This window comes from Bos taurus, chromosome 18, assembly GCF_002263795.3.
Source record: "Bos taurus isolate L1 Dominette 01449 registration number 42190680 breed Hereford chromosome 18, ARS-UCD2.0, whole genome shotgun sequence".
In the NCBI taxonomy this organism is placed as follows: Eukaryota; Metazoa; Chordata; class Mammalia; order Artiodactyla; family Bovidae; genus Bos; species Bos taurus.
The window spans coordinates 55,285,897-55,313,500 of record NC_037345.1 but is presented as its reverse complement, the minus strand read 5'-3'; the positions used below and the strand labels follow the sequence as shown (position 1 = coordinate 55,313,500).

General features: G+C 53.5%; 2 protein-coding genes across 6 annotated transcripts; one reads left to right on the top strand and one right to left on the bottom strand.

The window, feature by feature from the left end:
- Positions 1-470: 470 nt before the first annotated feature.
- SEC1 (alpha-2-fucosyltransferase Sec1) lies at positions 471-27,479 on the bottom strand. 4 transcript variants are annotated; one of them, XM_005219159.5, is made up of 4 exons: positions 26,429-27,479; positions 17,307-17,398; positions 11,608-11,719; positions 471-2,323 (listed from the first exon to the last, which is right to left on the bottom strand). In XM_005219159.5, the coding sequence occupies exons 3-4, from the start codon at positions 11,687-11,689 to the stop codon at positions 1,299-1,301; spliced, it is 1,107 nt and encodes a 368-aa protein (XP_005219216.1). In that variant the 5' UTR covers positions 11,690-11,719; positions 17,307-17,398; positions 26,429-27,479; the 3' UTR covers positions 471-1,298. The 4 variants fall into 4 exon arrangements, with proteins under 4 accessions (XP_005219216.1, XP_024833704.1, XP_005219213.1 ...); XM_024977936.2 differs by lacking the exon at positions 26,429-27,479 and adding an exon at positions 18,909-18,993; XM_005219156.5 differs by lacking the exons at positions 17,307-17,398; positions 26,429-27,479 and adding an exon at positions 12,536-13,630.
- NTN5 (netrin 5) lies at positions 13,865-19,348 on the top strand. Of its 2 annotated transcripts, NM_001206872.1 has the most exon segments (6): positions 13,944-14,574; positions 15,850-16,038; positions 16,209-16,358; positions 16,772-16,825; positions 17,029-17,109; positions 18,727-19,348. In NM_001206872.1, coding segments are annotated over 6 exon segments (1,470 nt in total). In that variant the 3' UTR covers positions 19,092-19,348.
- Positions 27,480-27,604: the final 125 nt, after the last annotated feature.

Sequence of the window (27,604 nt, the reverse complement as noted above, 5' to 3'; positions counted from 1 at the left end):
GTGCATGCATGCTAAGTCACTTCAGTTGTGCCTGACTCTTTGCGACCCCATGGACTGTAGCCTGCCAGGCTCCTCTGTCCACAGAGCTCTCCAGGCAAGAATACTGGAGTGGGTTGCCATGCCCTCATCCAGGGAATCCTCCCGACCCAGGGATCGAACCTGAGTCGGGTTTGACTGGCACTGGCAGGCGGGTTCTTTACTACTAGCACCGCCTGGGAAGCCCCTAAGGAAGTAAACGGGGCCGCTAAATGGCTCTCGGGAGATACAATATTACCAATATATGAACAGAAAGGTGTTCAGCCTCACAAGGATGTGAAGAAACGGAAATTCAAATTTAAAAAGACACTTGGAGAGGGTTTTCAAACAGGAAAGAGATGTGACTGAAATGTTTTCCAAGCCAGTGCAGCTGTGTTCAGAGGAAATTTTAAGTGAACCTAAATAATTGTATGTTACTTTTTTAATATCCAAAAAAGAGTAAAAATATTTATCTCCATACTTTACACCGAACAAAAGGAAATTGGTATTGTAATCACTTAATCCAACTTTAGTCCACATTAGGGCTCCTCACAGCGGCACGAGGTCCTGCGGGCATGGGCACTGCCACGGTGTCAGTTGCCTGCCCGCACGGTGGACATGGCCATGGCAGGCTCTGCGGCCCCGCCCCTCCGTGGCCAACCTGCTGCTTCCATGACGTGCGGACTCCAGGTGTCCTTGCCGCTGCCAGCCAGGCCTGGGGTTGAGTCCTGCCATCTCTGGGAGGCCCTCCCACGTCCCACCCACCCTCACTTCTGGGGACTCCCCCTCCTCGACAAGGTTATCGCCCCGAGATCTTCCCTCTCATATTCTATTTTCTTTCCTTTTCTTTCACGATCTAAGGCCCCATCAAACCCAAAGCCCGAATTTTTTAGCCGCCTCAAACAGCCCAATCGAGGGCAGGAAAAGTGTCATTGCCAAACCCTCCAAAGAGGCAAGTACCAAATGTTTGGGCTCCATGTTCCCGGAGCTATAAAGAAGGAGAGGGCAAAAATACGTGTCCACTGCAAGGCCGTCCAAAGGCCCAGGCCTGCCAATCACAAACCTGTGAGTGGCCAACCCTCACACCTGTTTCCAAGGAACTACATGAACGCGTGTTCTCAGAAGGAGCCTGCGTTAGGTTCGTTTCACAGGTGGAACACTAAGACACAGAGAGATTAAGTCACTTGTCCATGGTCACCCAGCTGGGAAGCTGAACAGCCTGGATTTAGACTCCGGCATCCAAGCCTGTTGGGCCCGATGGGGCGGCAGGGACCCGAGCGGGGCTAGGGGTGGCTCTCTCTGGCCTGCCCCAGGTTGGCTGCGATGCCCACCCACTCGGGCAGGAAGGCCGCCTGGGGCTTAAAGATCATGCGGAATCGGGAGCCGGGCAGGGTGAAGTTGGCCAGGTAGACGGTGCTCCCCCCAGCGAGGTAGGCGGCCCAGATACCGAAGGTGCCCACAGTGATGACGGTGTGGTTACACTGCGTGAGGAGCGCGAAGTCCCTGGCCGGCGAGCCCTGCTGGCCGCTGCCCGCGAACACCACGTCCCGGTGGGAGCTGTTGATGTTCCTCCGGCACCAGGCCATGTCGTCGCTGGTGATCACAAAGAGCGGGCTGTGGTGGCGAGCGCGGAACCAGTCCAGGGCCTGCTGCAGGTAGCCCCGGTCGGCCAGCACACCCTTCCACATGGTGGGCATGACTCGGACATAGTCCCCACGGCGCACGTGGACCCCCACGTAGGTGCTCGGCCGACTGCCATTCACCCGCAGACCCCGCAGGAAGTTCTGGGCCTTCTCACGCACGTGGGCGTGCAGGGTGAACTCCTGGAGGATCTCGGCGCGGAGGTGGTGGTAGAAGGTCCAGGAGCAGGGGTAGCCGGTGAGGCGCACGTACTCCCCCGGGATGTGGCGGTACTGCTCCTCCATCCAGTCGTTCAGGTGGTAGTTCTGCCAGGGGACGCTCCTGGCCGTGGCGTCGTGCAGGACCGGGAGTGTGATTCGGAAGATGGGGGCCAGCGTGCTGTGCATCTGGGGCGGGATGAAGGCGGCGCGCCCGTTCATCTTGGCCAGGGCGTACAGGGTGGCGTACTCCCCCATCTGGTTCCCCAGGCGGCCTTTGGCGTTGATGGTGAACACGCCCCCCCTCGGCAGGTGTCTGGGGAACAAGACCACGTGACCTGCATAGGCCCAAGGGGCGGGCACCAGGGCCAGGCGCCGGTGGCAGTGGAAAACAGTGGACACCGCAAAGATGACAAAGAGGAAGCAGACGGTGGATGAGGAAGGGCAGGTGGCCCAGAATCTCGTGGCGGCTGTGGGGAAGAGAGATGACTTAATTCAACAGGGGTGGCTGGGCTGGCATGACTTCCTTCATCACCCCCCAAACCAGCCACTCATGCACTCACTCAGCCCATCCAGAGCACAGACCCTGAACCCCTCTGACCTGGGTTTAAATCTCAGCTCCAGCCTTTATAAAGCTGTGTGACTTTAGTCAGGTTCCTGCCCCTCTCTGAATCCCAGTTTCCTTGCCTGTTAAAAGGTGTGACTGGGACTTCCCTGGCAGCTCAGTGGTTAAGACTCTGCCTTTCAAAGCAGGGGATGCAAGTTTGATCCCTGGTCAGGGAATTAAGACCCCACGTGCTACATGATGCGACCAAAAAAAAAAAAAGAGTGGAGGGGATGACGAAGTCGAACCATTCCAAAGTGCCAACATTCAGCCGCATGTTTTCCTACACAGTCCTTTCCTATGGTTCAACCTCACAGAACTACCTCAGTTATAAGACTTTTAGGACAGTGCTTAGCACACAGCAGGCACTCTGTAAGTCTTGGAAAATAAAGACTTCTGGAGTATTTATTGTATGTAAACCGAGAGCCCACAATCTATTAAGGCTGCGTAACGCAGAGGTTCAGAGCACAGACTCTGAGGGCAGATAGCCCAGGTTCGCGTGCACACTCCACCTCCTGGTGGGCAGCCCGGAGCCTGTTCTTTAACTCTTGGAGCTCACTTTTCTCCATAAAATGGGGTTAACCAAAGCGCCTGCATGAAGGATGTTTCTGGAAGGCTCCCTGCATGGTAAGTGCTCCCTGCTTCTGTCAGTGGACATGGGGGATTCCAGCCGTCTACAGGGGCCTTGACGCCCTTGCCCCTGACTCAGGGCGGGGCCTGTGATGGGCCTTGGCCAATCAAATATGGCGGAAGTGACGTTGCACCATTTCTATCTCTTTTTTTTTTGACGGTGCCATGCAGCTTCTGGGATCTTAGTTCCTTGACCAGGGATCAAACCTGTGCCCCCTGCAGTGGAAGTTCGGAGTCTTAACCTCTGGACCACCGGGGAAGACTCATAAAGAATGAACTTTTTGCGGGGGGAGGGTGCCATTTCTGGACCAGGACTTAACAGTCTGCTGGTTCCCACCTCCTGCTTCTGTAACATTCTCTCTCCCCGGCTGCCTCAAGCTGCCTGCTGCTAAGTCGCTTCAGTCGTGTCCGACTCTGTGCGACCCCATAGACGGTAGCCCACCAGGCTCCCCAGTCCCTGGGATTCTCCAGGCAAGAACACTGGAGTGGGTTGCTGCCGGGGTCCAGCCCCGGCTGATCCAGGGTATTCGAAGGGGAGACGGCGTCGGTGACTATTTAAATATTCATCAAAGATATAAAGAGTAATAGAATGAGGATAGCTCAGTAGGAAAATTCAGTGGAGAAAAGAGGCTGAGTAGCTTGGTTTACGCGGGAGACCAATAAAACTTCAAGACAAGAAGCTTGCACCACTTACGTAGGCCGCAGGCGTCCTTCTGTTCTCCCGAAGGAGAGGAGACACTGAGGCCTCCCCGGTCGGATCTTAGAAGCCCAGGCATAATTAGTAAGCATGGTGGGTTCCGCGCTCCAGATGGAGACTCAGCCAGAGTTTGAGAGAGAGAGAGACATGGGGAGGCCAGTATTTCGAGGAACTGATCCCAATTCTTTATTTCCCAGAGTCTGTTTTTATACACTGAGATGTTATACAAAAGTCACGTGGGGACAGCAGTCCTGACTTTTAAGTCAGGTGCTTCATACAAATGTATACAGCGGTCTTAGGGGTGTTACATCACCTTCTGGCCAGGGGGGCCTGCTGACAATTTACGACCCTCTCCTTGTGACAGTGGTCAGTCAACCAGAACACTTTTTTCCCCAAGGGTGATTATTCTTAAAACAGATGCCACCCAAATAAAGTTACATTCCTATAGGATGAGGGTGTAGTGGGTTTTAGTTAAGGAAAGAATTTACTTAGCCTAAGGTCTAACATGATTAATATCAAAGGTTAATACTTATTTCTTCTATATATTCATTAATGTGTGTAAGGGCAGGGGATGTGGAGTCTTAGCAACAAACATTGGCTCAACAAATGAAAAACCCTTCACCAATACAATTTCTAATCAGCCCACTATACTTATACTAATGGTTTTCTAACTTTTCTAAGGAACCTGTTTTTAGAAGGTTTAAAGCATCTCGTGCCTCTCATGGTTGGGAGGCTGTGAGCAATCACATGTGGCCGGACAAGCCTGTCAGGCAGGCTAGAGAATCTTCAGAGGAGTTTGTAGGTTGAAATACTCCTATCACGCCCAGGAATTATTATTAACTGGAGCTCTAAGTTAACTCCTTCTCCGAAAGAGGTGGTGGGGGACAGCCCCCCGTAAAGTCAGAGGTGTAGGTGAGAGCACAAAGTAGCAAAGTAGGCAGGCTCTGGTTATGGGGGTAGATGCTTGAGAATTTCCAGAGGGACTCCTGAGGCTCCATCCTGCCTTTGTGTATGTCAAGCCTCCTTCCTCATGACCTTTGTCATGGTCGGAGTGCCTCACGCCGGCCCCCAACAGGTTGCCACTGCCTTCTCCAATGCATGCAAGTGAAAAGTGAAAGTGAAGTCGCTCAGTCATGTCCGACTCTTTGCGACCCCATGGACAGCATGGACTTTTGACCCCATGGACCCATGGACAGCATGCAGCCTACCAGGCTTGCCTGGGATTTTCCAGGCAAGAGTACTGGAGTGGGTTGCAAGCTGCCTAGGTTTAGCTTTTATATTAGGTCTCTGATGAGCCCTTCTTTTTTGTAGGTAACCACTTTACTGAGATAATATTCCAATACCATACAGTTCCCCTATATAAAGTGTAAAATAGCTTTTAGTATATTCGCAGAGTTGGGCAAGCATCACAATTACTTTTAGAAAAATTTTATCACCCCCAACTGAAACCCTGCACCCCTTAGCCATCCCCACCCCCAGTCTTCCCCTCCTCTCCACCTCCTGCCAGCTCATCTACTTTCTGCCTCAGGGGATTCACCTACTCTGCACATTGCATGTAAATGAATCACACATTAAGGGCCTCTTTGTGACTGGTTTCCTTCACTCTGTGTCATATTTCCCAGGCTTACCCATGTGGCAGCATGTGTTAGCATGTCACTAATTTCTGATGTTCCCCTCCATGGTTCTGTCTCCTTTTATTTATCAGTTCATCAGTTCCTAGACATCTGGGGTGTCTTCCTTCTGGGGTTATCAGGAATAACATTGCTATGAACATGCATGTCCAAATCCTTGTGTGGACCTAAGTTTTCATTTCCCTCAGGGATTTACCTGAGAGTAGAACAGCTGGGTCGTGTGGTAACTAACAGTGTTTAACAGTTTCAGGAACTGCAGCCTGGTTTCCGAGCAGCTGCCTTATTTTCCATTCCCACCAGCAGCGTATGAGGGCTCTGATTTCTCCACATCCTTGCCAACACTCACCACTGTCTGTCTTTCTGACCACAGTGGTAGTGCCATGCTAGCTCACTGAAGCCTACACTTTTGAACTCACCCAGGCCCCTGGCAGTTCCTGCCCCGACTCCACGGCTGACTGGGCTCCATGAACCTCAGCTTCCCCACCCGTGTAGTGAGGTGGATGACACCTTCTTCAGGGATTGCTTCTTTTTCAGGCCATCGCTCCCCTGCTCTCCCCTGTGCTCCGAGAAGCGGTCTTCTCACAGTGCGTCTTCAGTGTGTCCTGACCCTCTATGTCCCCTTCCCTGCTCTGTTCCCTGACCAGCCATGCCTGGTTTCCCTGTGGCCAGGAGACCCCCAAGGCCCTACAGGAGCCCTGGATTGCGTGGCCCTCACTCCTCCTCATCTGGCTTCCATCTAAACCCCTCCAGGCTCCCCATCTGTCCTTCCACCGGTCCCCTTAAATGTCAGGGCTCTGTGGGCCTCGCCTCCACTCTCCACCTCCTCTTCCTCCTATATTCCAGGGTCCCTCACTTTATTAATCTGACCCCTTTGGGAAATATGAACACTCTCAGGCCCTCCTCAAAGGTCTCCCATTCAATGTGGGTTCCCAGTGAGGTCAGCTGGCTCTTACCACATGAAGACTAAGTATATGTCACGCTCCCTCCCCTGAGGTGTACAGGAAATGCCTTGCTCGCTGCTTTGATTTCTAAAAAGCCAATTAAATCTGTCCCTGAGCCCCTCTGCTCTCTGGGCTGGTGATAAGTGTGAAGTGAAGTGAAAGTCACTCAGTCGTGTCCAACTCTTTGCGACCCCATGAACTATACAGTCCATGAAATTCTCAAGGCCAGAATACTCGAGTGGGTAACCTATCCCTTCTCCAGTGGAGCTTCCCAACCCAGGAATTGAATTGGGCTCTCCTGAATCACAGGCGGATTCTTTACCAGCTGAGCTATACTCTGTCCCAATCTGTACCACAGCCTGCCCATCTCGGGCCCCGCCTGGAGTCTTATTCTTTGGGGTGGTGGCGGCAGGGGGATGGTGGCGGGGAGCAGAGGAAGGACTTGAACCTCTGGTCAGCTCACCCACCTCAGTCAGAGCCCCAAGCAGGTTCCAAACCATCAGGCAAGCTGAGCAGGGATTGGAGCCAGGACTACTAGGGAGGAGAAACCAGCTCAGGACAGAGTGAGCCCCCACTCAGGGTCACCTCCACCATGTGCGACCCATGCAGCTGCACAGGGCCCCTCCTCTGCTCCAGCCATCTAGAAATTCTCCATGACTGCTGGCAAGGCAGCCGGTTTTCATTTTGCCTTGGGTTCTGCCAATCACGTGACTCAGATGGTAAAGAATCTGCCTGTGATGCAGGAGACGCAGGTTTGATCCCTGGGTAGAGAAGATCCCCTGGAGAACGGAATGGCAACCGATTCTAGTATTCTTCCCTGAAGAATCCCATGGACAGAGGAGCCTGGCGGTCTAAAATCGATGGGGTCGCAAAGAGTCGGAGAGACTGAGCGACTAACACTGCTAATCAGGTAGGTAGGCAGTCTGGCTGCTACGTCTTTGAGTCTCAAGGGCTCCCTCTCCTGTTCGCTCATCAGCCTACACAGCTGAAAAGCCACGGGAAATAGTCAATCAGAACTGATGAAGCCCAGGGCTGGTTTTGCGGCTTATATTTCGGTCCACAGTTCCTTATCGACCACTTTTATGAAGATTGGAGGTGAACCCCAACCTGAGTTGAAATCATCTGGAGACAAAATTTTAACCAATGTGAGGCTATTCATAGACTTATTTTGCAGTGAGTGCCCACTTGTTCTGCTTGTAGAAACAATAACATCTGATATGGTGAAGTTGAACGGTTCTATGGAGACCTACCAGACCTTCTAGAACTAACACCCAAAAAAGATGTCATTTTCATTATAGAGGACTGGAATGCAAAAGTAGGAAGTCAAGAAACACTTGGAGTAACAGGCAAATTTGGCCTTGGAGTACAGAATGAAGCAAGGCAAAGTTTAATAGAGTTCTGCCAAGAGAACGCACTGGTCAGAGCAAATACCCTCTTCCAACAACACAAGAGATGACTCTATACATGGACATCACCAGATGGCCAACACCAAAATCAGATTGATTATATTCTTTGCAGCCAAAGATGGAGAAGCTCTATAAAGTCAGCAAAAACAAGACCAGGAGCTGACTGTGGCTCAGGCCATGAACTCCTTATTGCCAAATTCAGACAAATTAAAGAAAGTGGGGAAAACCACTAGATCATTCAGGTATGACCTAAATCCAATCCCTAATGATTATACACTGGAAGTGAGAAATAGATTTAAGGGACTAGATCTGATACACAGAGTGCCTGATGAACTATGGACAGAGGTTCGTGACATTGTACAGGCGACAGGAATGAAGACCATCCCCAAGAAAAAGACATGCACAAAGGCAAAATGGCTGTCTGGGGAGGCCTTACAAATAGCTGAGCAAAGAAGAGAAGCGAAAGGCAAAGGAGAGCAGGAAAGATATACCAATCTGAATGCAGAGTTCCAAAGTATAACAAGGAGAGATAAGAAAGCCTGCCTCCTTGATTGATGCAAAGAAATGGAGGAAAACAACAGAATGGGAAAGACTAGCGATATCTTCAAGAAAATCAGAGATACCAAGGGAACATTTCAGGCAAAGATGGGTTCAATAAAGGACAGAAATGGTATGGACCTAACAGAAGCAGAAGACATTAAGAAGAGGTGGCAAGAATACACAGAACTATACAAAAAAGATCTTCACGAAACAGATAATCACGATAGTGTGATCACTCACCTAGAGCCAGACATCCTGGAATGTGAAGTCAAGTGGGCCTAAGGAAGCATCACTACAAACAAAGCTAGTGGAGGTGATGGAATTCCAGTTGAGCTATTTCAAATCCGAAAAGATGATGCTGTGAAAGTGCTGCATTCAATATGCCAGCAATTTTGGAAACTGAGCAGTGGCCACAGAACTGGAAAAGGTCAGTTTTCATTCCAATCCCAAAGAAAGGCAATGCCAAAGAATGCTCAAACTACCACACAATTGCACTCATCTCACACGCTAGTAAAGTAATGCTCAAAATTCTCCAAGCCAGGCTTCAACAAAACGTGAACTGTGAAATTCCAGATGTTCAAGCTGGTTTTAGAAAAGGCAGAGGAACCAGAGATCAAATTGCCAACATCCGCTGGATCATGGAAAAAGCAAGAGAGTTCCAGAAAAACATCTATTTCTGCTTTATTGACTATGCCAAAGCCTTTGACTATGTGGATCACAATAAACTGTGGAAAATTTTTAAAGAGATGGGAATACCAGACCACCTGACCTGCCTCTTGAAAAATCTGTATGCAGGTCAGGAAGCAACAGTTAGAACTGGAAATGAAACCACAGACTGGTTCCAAATAGGAAAAGGAGTATGTCAAGGCTGTTATGTTGTCACCCTGCTTATTTAATTTATATGCAGAGTACATCATGAGAAATGCTGGGCTGGAGGAACCACAAGCTGGAATCAAGATTGCTGGGAGAAATATCAATAACCTCAGATATGCAGATGACACCACACTTATGGCAGAAAGCAAAGAAAAACTAAAGAGCCTCTTAGTGAAAGAGGAGAGTGAAATAGTTGGTTTAAAGCTCAACATTCAGAAAACTAAGATCATGGCATCTGGTCCCATCACTTCATGGGAAATAGATGGGGAAACAGTGACAGATTTTATTTTGGGGGGCTCCAAAATCACTGCAGATGGTGACTGCAGCCATGAAATTAAAAGACGCTTACTCCTTGGAATAAAAGTTATGACCAATCTAGATAGCATATTGAAAAGCAGAGACATTACTTTGTCAACCAAGATCCATCTAATCAAGGCTATGGTTTTTCTAATAGTCATGTATAGATGTGAGAGTTGGACTATAAAGAAAGCTGAGTGCCAAAGAATTGATGCCTTAGAACTGTGGTGTTGGAGAAGACTCTTGAGAGTCCCTTGAACTGCTAGGAGATCCAACGAGTCCATCCTAAAGGAAATCAGACCTGAATATTCATTGGAAGGACTGATGTTGAAGCTGAAACTCCAATACCTTGGCCACTTGATGCAAAGAATTGACTTACTGGAAAAGACCCTGATGCTGGGAAAGATTGAGGGCAAGAGGAGAAGGGGACTACAGGATGAGATAGTTGGATGGCATCACCAACTCAATGGACATCAGTTTGAGTAAACCCCAGGAGTTGGTGATGGACAGGGAGGCCTGGCGTGCTGCAGTCCATGGGGTTGCAAAGAGTCGGACACGACTGAGCAACTGAACTGAACTGATGGGATGCTGCCCAGGCCCCACTGAGGGGTGTATAATATATAAGCTGCACATCCCATGGTGCTGTCAAAACAGTTTCTGCAGCACGTCTGGTGCACAGAGTTTCAGATATTAGACTGTAGGCTTATCTTCACTCATTGGGTCCTCATGATCTCCCAAGAGTAAGGTACATTTTTCTGCCGATTTAACATTAAAGGAAACTACGGCACAGAGAGGTTAAGAAACTTGCTTTGGGGTACACAGCTAGGAAAGAGGTGAAGCCTGGATTTGGAACCAGTGTGGCTCAGGAATCTGGGATCCTGATTACTGTCTTGGGTTTTTCTACTCTGCCCTGAGAAAGGGATACTCAGATGCATACTCTCAGTGCAGTTGTTGCTGAGTTGCTAAGTCGTGTCTGACTCTTTGTGACCTCATGAACTGTAGCCCACCAGGCTCCTCTGTCCATGGGATTTCCCAGGCAAGAATACTGGAGTGAGTTGCCATTTCCTTCTCCAGGGGATCTTCCCAACCAGGGATTGAACCTGTGTCTCCTGCATTGGCAGACGGATTTTTCACCGGCTCCTTTAGAGATGATCATCACCTCAGGAAGCTCAGGTTATTAAAAGCAAAAGTGAGAAAGCAGGCTTTCCTCTAGGGAACATTAGCTTAAGAAACTTCTAATTTCTGCACAAGTTAGCCTGCCCCTCACGCCGCCTGCCCTGGATCCCATATGTCCCCCTCTGATCTGGGGGTGTCTCTTTTTCTGGCAGCTAACCCCTCCTCACAGCTTACATTCAAATCCTATGTCCCCATCCTGCCTCCGCCGCTGTGGTCACCCAGAACCAGAAGCACAGACTGTCTCAGCTGCACCCTCCCGCCGGAACAGTGGGTCCCCAAACCCCACAGGCCCTCGCTGTGCCACAGTCAATGCACTCAAGGCCACAGTAGCAAATATGGTGCCCCATTGTCCCAAGATCTACGCCTTTCTCAGTGGGAAGTGATAAAAAATGTTATCTTTCTAGTCAAAACCATTAGAGTATGTAATACAGTTGAGGGCAACATTTGTACGAAAATTTCACCCCTGAAGTCTTGAGGCCTCATAGTGAACGGTCATGGGGAAAACTGCTTTGAGCTCTGAACCCCTGGGGGGGTCCCCGATTTCTCCCTCCAGCCGCTAGAACCACCGAGGTCCCAGGCATTCATTTCTCCCCTACCCCGACCCCACCAACTCAGAAAGCAGCCCAAGTCTTTGGGTTTCCAGGTGGCTGGTGTGACCCTTCAAAGGACACTGACTTCTAGGGCTTGAAAGCGCCTGACCTTCATGCTCAGTTAACCCACAGCTGGCAGAAGGTTCCAGAGGGCAGGAGGGGCTGGCGTGGGGTCCCACCTCGGTGTGAGCGGCCATGACACCGCCCCCCACCCTCAGCAGGTCTGCCCCTTCCTGATTGCAGCCACCACCACGTGGTGGGGCTGAGCCCCAGCCTGCCCGCCCTTAGGAGAAGTGGAGCAGGGGCTGGGTGTGAGTGGAGCGCGGACCCTAGACCCGGGAAGGCCATCTGGCCGCTGTCCCCTCCTACCTGTCTTGAGCTTCCTGGGCCAGCCTGCTCGGGGATGTCCAGCTGCGGGCCGCTGCGGGGCAACGGCTCTCATGTCCCACATCGTCCCGGGTGGTATGGCTGCCAGGGGTCCCTGCAGGGAGAGCATGGCTGCCTTGGCGAGGGGACTGGGGCGGGGTGGGGGGGCGGGGGTGGTGTTGGATTCTTAGGCTCTGCTCTGAGCTCCCGCCCAGAACCCCCACTAGCCCGGGGCCTGAGAACAGCCACTCCGCACTCACTCCCCGGAGCCCACGCTGGCCGCCAAGCTCCTGCGGGAGAGGACATGTGAGCAGCTAGCGGCAGAGGACAACCTCTTCCAGGGCACAGGTTTGGACGACGGCAGGGTGAAGGGTCGGGTGGGTGCCAAAGAAACCAGGGAAGAGGAGCCTGAGTCCCAAAGGGACCCCCCCCACTGCCCAGGTGAAGGGCCTGACTCTGGATCCGGTGGGAACACAGCTAGTCTCTGCTCCTTGAATGGGGGGGGGTGGTCAGGGTGGGCTATAGTTCCCACAGTGGGTATGGACCAGGGGCCGGACATCTGGGCTCCCCAGTGGCAGGGGCTGGCTTCTCGATCCCCCAGGAACATCGGGGGACTCAACCCGTTTGCCTGGCGTACTAAGGCCATAAAGCAGGGCCCCTTGAACCACCCAGGCGAGAGAGGAGAGGTGGGAGATGGGGTGAGCGCCTTATAAGGCAGGTGCCAGGGGACCAGGGCAAATGCCCCGCGCCAGAGCTCAAAATGGCGCCAGGCTCCTCCTCAGGAGGGGTGGAGGCCATGGCAGTCATCTGGGGCGGGGGAGGTGGGGACCCTGGGGGCGGTGAAATCAGGCTGGGGAGGGATGTGACCCCACCGCACCCACTGGTGCCTCACAGACTCCCAGTGGGGGCCCATGCCCAGGTCCAGACTTACCCAGGGGCCTGGACTGTGGGGCCCAGAGGGGTTCAAAGCCCCTAGACCTGAGGGAGCTCTCCAACGGGGGCTGCCAGCCCTGGACGGGGAGGAGAAGCATTCCAGCACCAAGTCCTTTCTTGCCCGTGCCTTCCCAGGCCTGGACTTCCGGCTCCTGCAGATGCCCTGGCCTCTAGCCCTGCCCTGTCCGGCCCCTCTCTCTCCTCCCTTGGCACTCGCCACCCCCATCGTCTGTTCCCCCTTCTTCTCTGGGGACTTTACAGCCGGTGGGCAATGTGGGGGCTCTGATTCCTGGACTCTGAGGCCTAGGATGGCAGTGGGAGCCAGGTGGGCTGAGATTATCAGAAAGTCCTCAGAAATGCGAGCACACAGGGCCCTCCCATCCCAAGCGGGACACCAGGGCTTGACCTTCTCAGCCCCCCAGGCATTCCACACCAGTCTCCCAGCCCAGGCTTCCAGCCCCCAGGCATCCCCACCGGGGTCCCTAGCACGGTCCTCTGGGTTCTGCGTCTGGGTGAGAAAGGGTTAAGGGTGGGTGGAGGCTGGGGGTGGGTGGCAGGGAGGCTTGGTTGTTTGGTGATAATCCCCCTCCGTGCCCTGGGTGTGGAGAACGAGGTTAGGGCCCCATGTGGGAAAGGGGCCTCCCCTCTGATCCCCGATCCCCATGGACCTGCCTCCTGCTTCTGATCCCCCAGCCCAGCACCCCTGCTCTCCCCCCAGGTCAGGCCTGCTGCACTGCCCGCTCTCCTCCGGCTCTGCAGGTGTCTCGGAGGTCCCCGCCCCCAGGCTCCCCGGGACCCGCTCCCCCTACACCCTGTGGACTCCGGTTTCCCAGCCGCCATCTTTCTGGCCTCGTGGTTTCCCCTTGCATCCTCCTCGCCCCTCCTGCTTCCTCTCCCAGCCTGGCCCTTGCCCTACACTGGCCTTGCCCCCTCTCCCTCCATCTGTCTGTCTGCGCCCCTATCTGTCCCTGTCTCTGTTGCTTTGTCACTGAGTGTTCATCTGTCTGTAACTCCGTCTGCCCTGCCTTGCTCTCCCCCCTTATCCCCCTTGTCCTTGCTGGAAGTTTCCCCATCTGTCCCCCAGCCCCGCCCTCTCCCCAGGGCCCCCTGCCCCTCAACACTGACTGATAGCGCTGGGGTGTTAAGCTACGGATTAGTTCAGGCAAAATTCTCGATTTTGCTTGCGTTCTTTCCCCTTTGGCTTATGTAAACAGTAATTCTCCCCAGATGGAACTATTTTCCTCGCTCAGAAGCAGCCGGGAGAGGTCTGGGGCAGGGCCAGGGGTGGAATGCCAGGGTTCCTCAGGGAGCCTGGAGAGCGGGGTGGAGGCTGACCTCGGGGGGCAGCCCGAGGCCCCCAGCCTGGCCACTCCTCTCCTCTGCAGGTACTTGCCTCTGCTGGAACCATGCCCGTGACCTTTGCCCTCTGGCTCCTCCTGAGCCAGGCCAGCGCGGACCCATGTTACCACCCCGGGGGCCGCCCCCGCTTCTGCCTCCCACCCGTGACCCAGCTGGCTGGCATGGCCGCCTCCTGTCCCCAGGCCTGTGGCCCCTCCCCGGGCGTGGATCTCGGCCCACGGGCCCCCTGCAATGGCAGTCTGACCCTGGGCCTGGGGGGCCCTTTCCTCCTGTCGTCCGTCAGCCTGCGCTTCTGCACCCCAGGACCCCCAGCCCTGGTCCTGTCTGCCGCCTGGGCCACCGGAGGGCCCTGGAGGTCACTGTGGCGCAGGCCCGCCTGGCCGGGGGTGTTGGGAGGGCCCGAGAGGGTGATCTTCCGGGTCCCAGCGGGCCCGAAGGCCAGCGTGGTGGCCAGTCACCTCCGCCTGGAGCTCGGGGGCCGGGGAGGGCTGGCAGCCGCGGGCGTGAGAGGCCGCTGCCAGTGCCACGGCCACGCGGCCCGCTGCGCTGCCCGCGACCGGCCACCCCGCTGTCGCTGCCGCCACCATACCACCGGCCCGGGCTGTGAGAGCTGCCAGCCATCCCACCGCGACTGGCCCTGGCGGCCTGCCACGCCCCGGCACCCTCACCCCTGCCTGCGTAAGTCCGGGGCCCACCCTGACCTGCCCTGACCCGGAGCCGGGCCCATGGTCCAGCAGCCAGGCAGTGTCCCTGAGGGCAGGAGGCTCTCTCCTACCCCAGAGCTACCTGCCCCTTGCTTCTCCCCCACACTGTCCTCTGGCAGCACCTCTCTTGGCTCCCCTGGCTTTCCCCCACCACCTCTGCTGCTTCCATGCCCACCGGGGGCTCCAGCCTCTTGGTGACACCTGATCACGGTGATGTGGAGAACACTTTCTGAGCCCCGCCCAGGGCCTGGCTTGTCGCAGGCGCTCAGGTGGTATTTAGTGAGAGGCTGGAGAAAAACAGGGCAGCTGGATGTTTTTGGACTCATCAAATCAACCATGGTGGGGGAAGCTTTTATTCATCAGACACATTTTTATCCAGCACCTACTATGTACCGGGCAGGGATTGCATCAGGCCCATTTTACAGATGAGGAGACTGAGGCTAGAGCTGGGAAGTTCTGTGCACAAGGACACGCAGTCAGCAGGTGGCAGGGCTGGAACGTGAGCTCAGGAGGATAAGCCCAAGGGTCCTGGCTTGTCCCGAACGTGCTGTCACACTAGATGTTCTAGGGCAGCAGATGGGCGCACAGCCTCAGGAGGCAGCCAGACTGCTTGGGTTCAAATCCCAGCTCACCAGCTTCCTGGCTGTGTGACCCCCAACTAGTGACCAAACCTCTCTGTGTCTCCATTTCCTCGCCTGTAAAGTGAGGAAAACAACAGTCTTTCCTCTACAGGCTGCAGTGGAAATTCAAGTCACGGATATACATAAAGTCCTTAGGACCTAGCACGGAGGTCCTGTGTTGCTCTTTTTAAATGTTTCCCCAGTAATTCCAATAAGTGGTCAGGTTTGAGAGTCACTGCCTTTGAAATCTGATCAATGCCCCCCAGCAAAATGTACATGGTAGGTGGTCCTCCTGCGAGGAAGTAGATATTGTAAATGTCATCTTATAGCAAAGGAGTCTGAGCTGCAGAAGGGAGGCGTCGCCTGCCCATGGAAAGAGTGAGACACTTCCACGCGGGGGTCTGACTCTGTAGCCCACTCTCTACACCCCGTGTGTTCATCAGTCCCCTTGGCTCACCCAGCTCCAGTCCAAAGCACCGCCTGTTTTAAAGATGAGAATGAAGGGCTTCGGGGACCCAGACTCACCTGGGGAACCCCAGGCAGTCTCTCTCCTGAGGGCGGTGGGGGGAAAGCTGGGAAAGGGGAACGGAATGGCGGCCTGAGGCGCCCTCACTCCATCCTGTTCCCAGCCTGCTCCTGCAACCAGCACGCGCGACGCTGCAGGTTCAACTCTGAGCTGTTCAGGCTGTCGGGCGGCCGGAGCGGGGGCGTTTGTGAGCGGTGCCGCCACCACACAGCCGGCCGGCACTGCCACTACTGCCAGCCAGGGTTCTGGAGGGACCCCGGCCAGCCCATCAGCAGCCGCAAGGCCTGCAGGGGTGAGTGCAGCCTGAAGCCCCGCCTAGAGGGAAAGGCAGCAGGCAGGTCTGTGGGAGGAGGGGCTGGGGGCCTGCGGGCGGAGGCGGCAGGGAATTCCAGCCTCCCCAGTCTTGGGGAGGAAGAGGCTGGGAGCCCGCACCCTACCTCCCCAGCTCCTCTCCTCACGCAGCCTGCCAGTGCCATCCAATTGGGGCGACAGGCGGTGCCTGCAACCAGACCAATGGGCAGTGCTCCTGCAAGTTAGGGGTCACTGGCCTGACCTGCAACCGCTGTGGTCCCGGCTACCAGCAGAGCCGCTCCCCCAGGATGCCCTGCCAGCGTGAGTCCTGGGGGCGGGGCCCCGAGTCCCAAGTGGGGTGGGAAGGAGATAGCCAGACCTCCAGGGGGCAAGATGGGTGAGGACCGGGTCCCTGGGAGACGGAAGCTAGAGACTGGACTCTGTGGCCTTGGGGAGGCGGAGACTGAAGTCCAGTCTCACCCTGTGGAGGAAGAGGCTAAGAGCCTGGATTCCTGGGTCTGAGAGAGGTCTTAAGACCGGGACTCCTGAGTCCAGAAAGTGGCGAGGGACCAGAACTCCAGGTCCTGGGGGAGAAAGGCAAAGTGTGCCTCCACTCTTGGGCTTCAAGGAAGCAGGATGCCCCTTGAGGGGTCTGGATGCCTGGTTTCCTTGGGGGCAGCGAGGTGCTGGTGGGAGGTGCTAAGAGGCCTTACCTCTTCTCTGCTCTCTCACAGGAATCCTAGAGGCGACAACCACCCTTGCTACAACCCCTCATGCTTACAGCTCGGGTAAGACAGGCTGGCCTACAAATCCCTGGTAGCAAGAAGGATCAGGGATGGGGTGATTGGGCCACCAGGAGGGGATCCAGGGGTGGTTCACTGAGCGCAGTCCCAAGGGTTCAGGCACCCCAGCTGTCCATCAAGATGGACTGTGGGGGATGGGCAGGGGCAGAATGCTGTAGCCCAGGCCTCAGGAGCCCGACCCTCCCCAGACCCTCAGTGTCAAAACTATTGCAATACTTCGGACACCAGGATACACATGAGCCTTCAGAGGTACTGCCAACAGGACTACGGTGAGTGCCGGGGAGAACAAGGGCCAGCAGGCGCACAGGGGCTCTGATCTGCCTCCAAGCAACTCTCTTCTTTGGCCTTCACTTTCCTCATCTTAAATGGGAAGGGGTGCTGAACTCTAAAGGGCCTGTCCTGATCTAGAACCTAAAGGGACAGCAGACAATGGGCGGAAGGGGGAGTGGGGAGGGTTACTCCCTACCTTCCTAGGTCTCCTTTCTCCCTACGTTCTTGGTCTTGCAGAGTTTCACAATCTTCTTCAGCCTGACATCCCTGAGTGGGGGAGGTGGCCTCCTGAGGATGGAAAGAGAAAGGCAAACTGGTTGAAAGGAGGGACCCTTGCGCTGTCTTGTCTGTCTCAGGTCCTCCACCCTCCTTCAGGGCTGTAGCCCCATTCCCACAGACTCCCCCCCAGTTTCCTAATCCACCAGTCTACACCAGCCCCCTGAGTCCAGGGCCTATGACCTCAACTGTCTTGGACACTCGAGTTCAGCCCAGCCCCAGTTACTCCCCTCAGTGGTACAGGATCCCAGACCTCCCCTCCCTGAGGCTCACCATCTGGCCACTAGTATCCTTGGAACTCCAAACGTGGAGGTTTCTGCCCCCCCCCCCGCCCGCCCCACCTCCCATGGGAATCTTCCAGCCCATAGACTCAGCTTGCCCACCAGAGGGCTGCTCCCAACAGATCTCATCTCATCCCCTTAGAGGGGACACTTCTCTGAATCACCACTAGTAAGACCTCAACCCTGGGCTTCCCAGGACTGACCTCCTTCTGGCCCCCAAATTAATTCTAGATGCAGATCCCTCCTAGGGCAATATCTCTGTTTTCCAGGGGCTCTGTGTGCTCCTAATACTTTCTGACTCTCTGGCATTCGAGACCTGCTGCTGCTGCTAAGTTGCCTCAGTCATGTCCGACTCTGTGCGACCCAATGGATGGCAGCCCACCAGGCTCCCCCTTCCCTGGGATTCTCCAGGCAAGAACACTGGAGTGGGTTGCCATTTTCTTCTCCAATGCATGAAAGGGAAAAGTGAAAGTGAAGTCGCTCAGTCGTGTCCGACCCTCAGCGACCCCATGGACTGCAGCCCTCCAGGCTCCCCCGTCCATGGGACTTTCCAGGCAAGAGTACTGGAGTGGGGTGCCATTGCCTTCTCCGATTAGAGGCCTGGACCTGCCTTTTCTGCCTTGTTCCAGCCCCACCCACTGCAGGGTCCCGCGAGACCTCTAACCTTTAAGTCATTCCTATACCTGCTGTTTCTAATACGGTCTCAAAAGCATCCCTGGTGGTGCTTGCATATTTCCTGATGGGCACCTGGGTTCCTGGCCCAAGCCTGACCTCCTCTCCAGAGAGACCGCCCACCCACCCCTCCCCTTCACAATCACAATCCTGGGACCCAACCTCACACTCCAAACGCCTCGCCCTCCTTGTTTTGACCCGTGTCCTCAGAAAGACCTCACTCCTCACAGCACTGGGCCTCTCACCCTCAAAGCTTCAAGGTCTCTGTTCTTCCTGATGCGATTCTGGAAGCCCACCCTTGCGTCCCAGGCCCCTCCCCACCAAGACTAACCTCACGGGGCCCTCAGGCTACCCCCGGCCCAGGCCTGACCTCTCCCCTTTCGGCAGTGCTCCACGCGCAGGTGCTGGCGTCCGAGGCCGCGGACACGACATGGCAGCGGCTGGCCGTGCGCGTGCTGGCCGTGTACAAGCAGGGAGCACAGCCCGTGCGCCGTGGCAGCCAGGCCGCCTGGGTGCCCCGCGCCGATCTGACCTGCGGATGCTTGCGCCTGCGCCCCGCCAGCCACTACCTGCTGCTGGGCAGAACGGCTGGCGGCCCAGATCCTACACGCCTCGTCCTCGACCGCCACGGCCTCGCGCTGCCCTGGAGGCCGCGCTGGGCCCGGCCGCTGCGGCGGCTGCAGCAGGAAGAGCGCGCCGGGGGGTGCCGCACCTTGCGGCCTTCGACCCTGAGCCCCGAACCCAGGCTCTAGAGCCGAAGCCCCGCTGCCTCGAATGCCATCGAAGGAGCTAGAAGCACCCACGGGAGGCGCCTTTTACCTCGACGCTGAGGCGTCTCTCAGCGAGCCAATCAGACGCCGCGGAGCACCAGACGTCACTGGCATGCGCCAGCACCCAGGAGTCAGGAAGGCCTTAACTAAAGGCCGTAGAACTCTTGGTCTCTGGCTCGGACACTTGACCTTTGCCTTGTGGAGCAAGTCCCCTCAATAAAGTCTCAACTCTTGAGGAATCTTGGCTCCAGACCCCTGATCTGTGCTGGGAGAGTCTAGGAGGGGCAAATAAAGAAGGCCATGAGGAAAGTCGTGAAACCAAACATGGCTATAGAGGCTAGTCAGAGTTGTGTTGCTTAACCATTGGCTAAAGCCAGTGGAAGGGAGGGTGGCTAGAAAAGGCGGGAAACACACCTGAGGAAAGCACAGCAGTGTCGGATTTCCAGAAAGTTCCAAGTTAAGAAACATTTGATTCCTAATGGCCCCAGGATGGTCTTAGAAAATAATAGAACTTTGAGTGACTATCTGAAGAGGGTTCTGTTGGGTCCACCCGGTCTTGAACCAGAGGCTAAACCCTTTCCTGAGGGAACAGCCAATTGGGAGCCACAGAGCAGTCTGATTTCATTTGGTGCTAAGCAGAATTGGATTCCACCCAGCAGCTGGGTACCTACAGACCAGAGTGTTTGTTGCTCAGTCATGCTGACTCTTTGTGAGCCTATGTATTGTAGCTTGCCAGGCTCCTCTGTCCATGGGAGTCTCCAGGCAAGAATACTGGAGTGGGTAGCCATTCCCTTCTTCAGGGGATCTTTCCCACCCAGGGATCAAACCTAGGCCTCCCATATTGCAGGCAGATTCTTTACCGATCTGAGCCGCCAGGGAAGCCCTAACAGGCCAGAGGGATGGGGTTAAAAAAGGCAGGAAGTAGTAAGTACTATGGAATGGAAGGTCATGGGACTTAGGATTTTTCACGTCACCTTGGCCTCTGAACCCACAATGAAGAGCAGAATTTCAAATTTGAGTGACCTTTGTAGGAGAGACAGTGAGTACTTTGAGGGAATCTCAAAGAGATATGACTTAGGGTTCACTGGGGCCTAGAATGGAGAAGGAAATGTCACCCCACTCCAGTACTCTCGTCTGGAAAGTCCCATGGGTGGAGGAGCCTGGTGGGCTGCAATCCGTGGGGTTGCAAAGAGTCGGACACGACTGAGCGACTTCATTTTCACTTTTCACTTTCATGCATTGGAGAAGGAAATGGCAACCCACTCCAGTGTTCTTGCCTGGAGAATCCCAGGGACGGGGGAGCCTGGTGGGCTGCTGTCTATGGGGTCGCACAGAGTCAGACACGACTGAAGTGACTTAGCAGCAGCAGCAGCAGGGGCCTAGAAAGCAACCTCTTCTTTCCCTGAGAGAAAAAGCAGGCCTGAGCCAATGAGGAGTCTGGTTGCACCATGATGTCATTGGGTGCTAGGCAGAGAGAACAGGCTCTCCCGCCAGTGTTCTGAGTATGCCCCTAAGGAGGCTGAAAAAGGCAGAAAATAGCCTGCAGGAGGTGACTGTTAGACCCCCAAGCTACCAATATAATCCTGTATATGGGGAGGCTTGCCTTTGGCCTCCAATAGGGCCCTGGCTGTGGGCATATCTGAAGCAGGAGTTAGGAATCTTTAAGGGGTTTTATAGGGCTACCCAGATGGCACTAGTGGTAAAGAACCCAGCTACCAATGCAGAAGACATAAAAGATGAGGATTCAGTTCCTGGTTCAGGATGATTCCCTGGAGGAGGCATGGCCACCCACACCAGTTCTTGCTTGGAGAATCACATGGACAGAGGAGCCTGGCAGTCTGCAGTCCACAGGGTTGCAAAGAGTCAGATACGACTGAGCAACTTAGTATGTCAGAGGGTTTTCTAAGTAAGAAGAGTTCTCTGTTTCAGAGATCGCTGGATGCCTTATCTTGCTCTCTCCATCCTTTTCTGAAGAAATTGAGGCTCTCAGGGAGACCACCTTGAAATGGGGGCAAGGATTGAAACCCACATGTGTTCGGTTTGGCTGGAATCCTTAACCACCTCTTCTATAAAGAAACTGAACGAGAGAGGCTGGGAATCTTAACAAACATCACACAGCAAGTAGCCAGTATTCAGACTTAGTTCTCTGAGCTACCCAGTCAGTAGCCACTGCCACGTTGGTACTTAGTGGCTAACATATCAGACAGCGCAGATAAAGAACATGTCCACTATCACAGAAACTTCTATAGGATGGCATTGCTCTATAGGTGATTTTCATGAAACTCATGGACTCTGGAGCCAGACTGCCTAGGTTCAAATCCCTCTCTGTCCCCTAAGTTTTCCCATCTGTAAAATGGGAGTGGTGATGATGATGATAATAGGAAATAACCCACAGGGCATATTATGAAGATTAAATTAATTAACATGTGTATGTAGGGCTACCCCAATGGCTCAGTGGTTAAGAATCTGCCTGTAATACAGGAGACACAGGAGATGTGGGTTCGATCCCTGGGTTGGGAAGATCCTCTGGAGAAGGAAATGGCAACCCACTCCAGTATTCTTGCCTGGAGAATTCTGTGGACAGAGGAGCCTGACAGGCTACAGTCCATGGGGTCACAAAGAGTCAGACACAAATGAAGTGACTGAGCATGCATGAACATGTAGGGACTTCCCTGGTGGTCCAGTGGCTAAGACTCTGAGTTCCCAATGCAGGTGGCCTGGGTTTGACCCCCGGCCAGGGAACTAGATCCCACATGCCACAACTAAAGATCTCTCATGCCACAACCAAGATCGAAGAGCTCGAGTTCTGCAACTAAGACCTGGAGCAGCCAAATAAATAAATACTTAATTTTTAAAAAGATGTGTATGTAATGAGCTTAAAATAGTGTCTGCACAGAGTAAGAGCTTTTGGAGTTTGTTTTCATGATTTAAACACCTGGTGGCCAGACATTCCCCAGGAGAGGTGAACCCAGAAGGTGAGATCACAGGTCAGGAGGATTTTTGCTGGGCTCCCCTGGGGAGTGGGAGTTGAGAGTTGGGGCAGGAAGGGCTGTGGGAACCACCCAGGCTCAGAGTCCTGTCCCAGCTGCCTCCCACCCAGGGGCCGGGGAGGTAGGAGATGAAAGTGAGGAACAGGGCGAGCCCCATATGTTCCTTATGACCCAAACTTTGTTCCCAGCGCCCAAGACGAATAGGCGTGAAATCCACATCTGGGCCCCACCTCCGGCCCGACCATTCCCTCCCGCCTCTGGGCGCTGAGCCCAGTCTGTCTTGTTGCTATAATGAGGGCAGCACAGGTGGCTTTCAGAACTCAGAAGAGGCCCCTGCCATCCACAGCATCATTGTTGGCTTCCTAGAAGAGCAGACTCCTAAAATGCGTGTGAGCTGAGGACGAGTTTGCCCAGCAGAAGAGGTAGAAAGGCCAAGTTAGAAGTTACAGTTGTAATGGCTAGCACTCTGGGCTCTGAATCCAGTGACCTGGGTTCAAATCTCAGTGGAACCTGCATTCCTTGCTTCTTCCATGGACAGAGGAGCCTGGTGGGCTATAGTCCATGGGGTTGCAAAGGATCAGACATGACTGAGCGGCTACACTTTCACAGTTTCAGGAAGTCGCAGTTGGTGCAAAGGTCCAGAAGCCAGAAGGCCCGGTATGGTCAGAGAAGAGATCTGAGGCTGGAATAAGCAGTAACCAGGACTATGGGGCCTCTAAGACCAGACTGAGGGCCTGAGTTTTTTCCCCAGGGGCACTGGAGAGCCGTGGGAGATTTATGAGCAGAGGAGGGGTGGGGTCAGCCCTGTATGAGCAACAAACGATATGGACAATTGTAGAGGTGGCTCGGTTCACTGGGTGAGCCCAGAGAAGGCCTTGAACCCAGACTGCAAGTTGGGTTCTCAGAGGAAGTGACATCAGAGGTAGGTCTTGAAGGACAGAGGAAGGAATTGGTCATGACTAGAAAGGCGGAGAGTCAGGGAATTTGTCCAGGGGTACTGGGGAGATACGGGATGGCTGTGACTTGAGGAGAGGCAAGGTCACCTCTGGACGTAGAAGACTCCTCTGGGATCCCTAGAGGGTAGACTGGAGGGGAAGGGAGACTGGGGGTGGGTGGAGGGGTTGGAGAGAAGATCCTGGTGGGAAGAGATGCGTTCTGAGCCAGGGCTGGGTTTATAGGGACAGAAAGAGGGTCAGAAAAATGTCACCTACACTGGGAAGACTTCCTCTTACCCCCATATAAGAAGAAATTTCTCTTAGCCATTTTGTACTTTTTTTAACCAATTAGTTAATTACTTTGACTGGGCCAGGCCTGAGTTGTGGCCTGCAAACTCTTAGTTGCAGTGTGTAGGATCTGCATGCATGCACTGGGGGTTCAGAGTCTCAGCCACTGGCCCACCAGGGACGTCCCCTCTGCCTCTGTCTTCACAATGCTATGGCCTCTGTCTAAAATCCCCCTCTGCCTTTCTTTTCTCCTTCTTTTGAAATTGAAATGTAGTTGATTTACAATATTGTGCTAGTTTCAACTGTGCACAAAATGATTCTGTTTTGAGGGCAGGAAAAGGGGGTGATAGAGGGTGAGATGATGGTTGGATGGTATCACCAACTCATGGCATGGACACGAGTTTAAGCAAAGTCTGGCAGATAGTGACGGACAGGGAAGCCTGGTGTGCTGCAGTCCATGGAATGGCAAAGAGTCGGACACGACTGAGCAACTGAACAACTACATATATATATGTATATGTATATATATACTTCTTCCCGATTCTTTTCCATTATAGTTTATCAGAAGATATTGAATAGGGACTTCCCTGGTGGTCCAGTGGTTAGGACTCTGCACTTCCAATGCAAAGGACATGGGTTCAGTCCCTAGTCCAGGAACCGGGATCCTACATGCCTTGCAGCCCAACCAAGAAAAAAAAATATATATATATTGAATATAGTTCCCTGTCCTATACAGTAGATCCCTGTTGTTTATCTATGTCTTTATTTTAAAAGAACATATGTAATTGGATTTAGGGTTCACCCAGATAACATGGGATGATCTGATCTCAAGATCACCATCTTAGTTACAACTGCAAAGACCCTTTTGCCAAATAAGGTCCTATTTACAGGTTTCAGGGAGATGTGTCTCTTTTGGGGGGGATGGGGGGCACCAGTCAACCCACGACATCTTGGGTGAGTCACTTTCCTCTCTGAGCCTCAGGGGTTCTAACTGTATAATGGGGTTAATACCAACCCCCACCTCAAGGGGCAACTTTGAGGGTTAACAAAACCTAAGGAGTGTATGGTCCAGCTCCAGTGTCTAGGAAACCCTCAGTCAGAGTGGCTGCCATTTCTTGCTGATTGATTTTTTCCATCAGAGCTGGGTTCTTCTGCCAGTCTCTTCCTGCCACTTCCCCGTTTCTCTGCACATATGTCTCGGTCATAATTTCCCCATAGTTCTTTGTTTCCTGCCTGTGTCATTTGGGGCAAGTCACTAATGCCCTTGGAGGCTTGGTTTCCTCATCTGTCAAATGGGATAATAACTGCCTCCTTTTCTTTTCTTTTTTTTTAACTTCCTCCTTTTCATGAAGAGACTGTGATGATTACACGAGCGAGTCCTTAGAAAGTGCTCAGAACTTTACCTGGTTCTTTAGCAGGTAAAGCAGGTGCTTTACCTGCTAGCTGCTGCCACTGTAATTATTATTATCATCGTTATTATTATTACTACTACTGCTTTGGTTTCCTTTATCTTGCCTCTGTCTTCCCCTTCTCAACACATTCCTGCCTTTCTGAATAAGGCAACCTCTAAGCCTTGAGGGTCATTGAAAGTCTGTCTCTCTCCCTTTCTGTCTCTCTTCCTCTCCCCACTTATGATGAGTTTATTTTACTTTATTTTTTATTTTTTGGGCCATGACATGTGGCATGCAGGATCTTAGTTCCCCAATCGGGGATCAAACCCACAGCTCCTGCAGTGGAAGCACAGTCTTAACCACTGGACTGCTAGGGAAGTCCCTCTGTGATGGTTTTGAAGGAAGCCCACATTCTTTGATATCCCTCTGTTCAAGAGGAGGAGCTCAATCTCTTTCTCTTTGTTTTCCTAAGGTTTTATTTATTTTGGCTGCACTGGGTCTTTGTTTAGGACCCAGTGCAGCCAAAATAAATAACATTTTAGGGGGGAAAAAAAAGGATCAATCCCTTTCCCTTTGAACGTGGGCTAGACTGAGCAGCTCACCTCCAGTGAATACACATCCGAGGCTTCCCTAGCGGCTCAGGCAGTAAAGAATCCGCCTGCAGTGCAGGAGACTTGAGTTCGATTCCTGGGTTGGGAAGATCCCCTGGAGAAGGGAACAGCTACCCACTCCAGTATTCTGGCCTGGAGAATCCCATGGACTGTACAGTTCATGGGATTGCAAAGAGTCAGACACGACTGAGGGACTTTCACTTTCAATGAATAGAATAAGGAAGTGATGGTGCTAGGAATTCCCTGGTGGTCCAGTGGTTAGGACTCATCGCTTTCACTGCTGGGGCCTGGGTTCCGTACCTGGTCAGGGAACTGGGATTCTGCAGGCTAAGCAGCATGGCCAACACACAAATAAAAGTGTGTGACTTTGGACATAGGTTATATAAGACACTGCTGTCTCTCCAGTCACTCGCTCTGAAGGGGAGCCAGTAGTCATGTTGTGCCCCAAGCAGTCCTATGGAGAGGCTCATGTGCTGAGTGTTAGTATTCACAAGGGGCTCATAGCGTATAATTAAAATATTGCCACTGTGACTTCATCTCTTGTTTTTCAGGTCACCACAAAGGGCCATATTTTAACTATATGATATATATATATATATATATATATATATATATATATGGGCTTCCATTGTGGGTAAAGAATCCGCCTGCAATACGGGAAACCTGGGTTTGATCCCTGGGTTGGGAAGATCCCCTGGAGAAGGGAACAGCTACCCACTACAGTATTCTGGCCTGGAGAATTCCATGGGCTGTACAGTCCATGGGGTCGAAAAGAGTCGGACATGACTGAGCGACTTTCACCCACACGAGCCCCTTGTGGACGCTAACATTGAGCAGCTGAGGCCTCTTGCCAAGGGCCGTGTAGGTGAGCTTGAAGGTAATCTTCCAGCCCCAGTCAAGAGTTTAGATGACTGCAGCCCTGGCCGATAGCCTATTGCCCCTTCACGAGAGACTGAGTTCTCTGTTGTTATCAGAGCCAGATCCACCCAACTAAACTGCTCCACGGTTCCCACCCCTCAGAAACTGTGAGACAATAAATATGTGTAGCTCTAGGCCACAGAGTTTCAGGGTAACCTGTCATGTGACAACAGATCATGAATATACCTTCCTTTCTTGTTTTCTCGGTGTCTCTCTCCACTTCCGGCTCTCCCAGGCATGTCTGTCTCTCTCCATCCCAGTCCTTGCATGTCCATTTCCAATTCTCTGTCTCTGAATGCCTCTGTCTTTTTCAACCCTCTTTAGTCTTATCCTTCATGTCAGTTGATCCGTTTCTGGGTCTCTCCCCCTACCTGGGTCTCTATCTCTGTCGATACCTCTTCCTCTACATGAGGGTCTCTCTTTACAGATAGATGTGCGCGGGTGTCTGCCTCTTTCTCTCTGTCCTCGCCTCTCTCTGCTGCTTTCTCTAGGCGTGTGTTTCTATGTCTGTCTTCAGATCTTCTTTTCTGTTTCTGTCTCTCCCTGAACACCTCCTGCCTGGCGTCTTGCTCTTCCATCTCGAACCTGCTGTTTGAGGCACGTGCGTGCACTCTCTCTCTCTGTGGGTCTCTGCTTCTATCTCTAAGTTTGTGTGTCTATGTCTTTCTCTCTGTGTATCTCTTTCTCTGCCTCCATCTGTATCTGTCTCATTTTGTATTTTTTTCCCCAGCCATTTGCGGGGTGGTGGGGGGCGGCAGCGGGGAGATCTCTCTATCTCTGCCTCCTCTATGTGTGTATCAGTTTCTGGATCTCTTTCATTCAAGGTATGGAAGTCTGTCTGTCTCTCCTGCCACCATCTCCCCCTGCCCAAACCCGCAGCCGCCCCACCCTGCCCTCTCTTCTCTACCCTGCATCTCCCTCCACCCTGTCTCTTCGTACTGATCTGAGGCTCGCCTTCCCTTCCCCAGCCTCCACAGTTCCCTGACCTCACCTCTGTTCTCTCTTCTCTGCCTTCCCGGCTACCTCCTGCCTGGCTCTCTCTCCAAGTCTCTGCCTCCCTCTCCTGGTCAGCCGCCCACACCGCACTCAAGTCTCCCAGGGGATCCCCTAGCCGAGTTAAGGGAGCCCCTGGCGGAGGCCCGAGTGATGCAGTGGGCGGGGGGCTGCAGGCAGTGATGCAGGCTCCAATCTGGGTCCCCGTGAGCTGAGGGAACCCCTGATCCACTGGGGCCAGCGGCTCTGGGCGCAGAGACCTCGGGGACTCTCCCAGCTCCACCTTAAGCGCCCCCCCTTCCCTCTTCTGCGGAGGATGGAAACTGCCAGCTCTTGGGCCCCAGGTGTCCGGGCCACCCCCGCCCCCAA

Coding starts and splice junctions, on each gene's coding strand:
- SEC1 (XM_005219156.5), bottom strand. CDS start 12,763: ATGGGGGTGGCGAGTGCCAAGGGAGGAGAGAGAGGGGCCGGACAGGGC. Junction 11,720..12,535: donor CCCACAGTCCAGGCCCCTGG/GTAAGTCTGGAC, acceptor CTCTCCCTGCAG/GGACCCCTGGCAGCCATACC. Junction 2,324..11,607: donor GCCCAGGAAGCTCAAGACAG/GTAGGAGGGGAC, acceptor TCTTCCCCACAG/CCGCCACGAGATTCTGGGCC.
- NTN5 (XM_015458181.3), top strand. CDS start 13,944: ATGCCCGTGACCTTTGCCCTCTGGCTCCTCCTGAGCCAGGCCAGCGCG. Junction 16,039..16,208: donor CAGCCGCAAGGCCTGCAGGG/GTGAGTGCAGCC, acceptor CTCCTCACGCAG/CCTGCCAGTGCCATCCAATT. Junction 16,359..16,771: donor CCCCAGGATGCCCTGCCAGC/GTGAGTCCTGGG, acceptor GCTCTCTCACAG/GAATCCTAGAGGCGACAACC.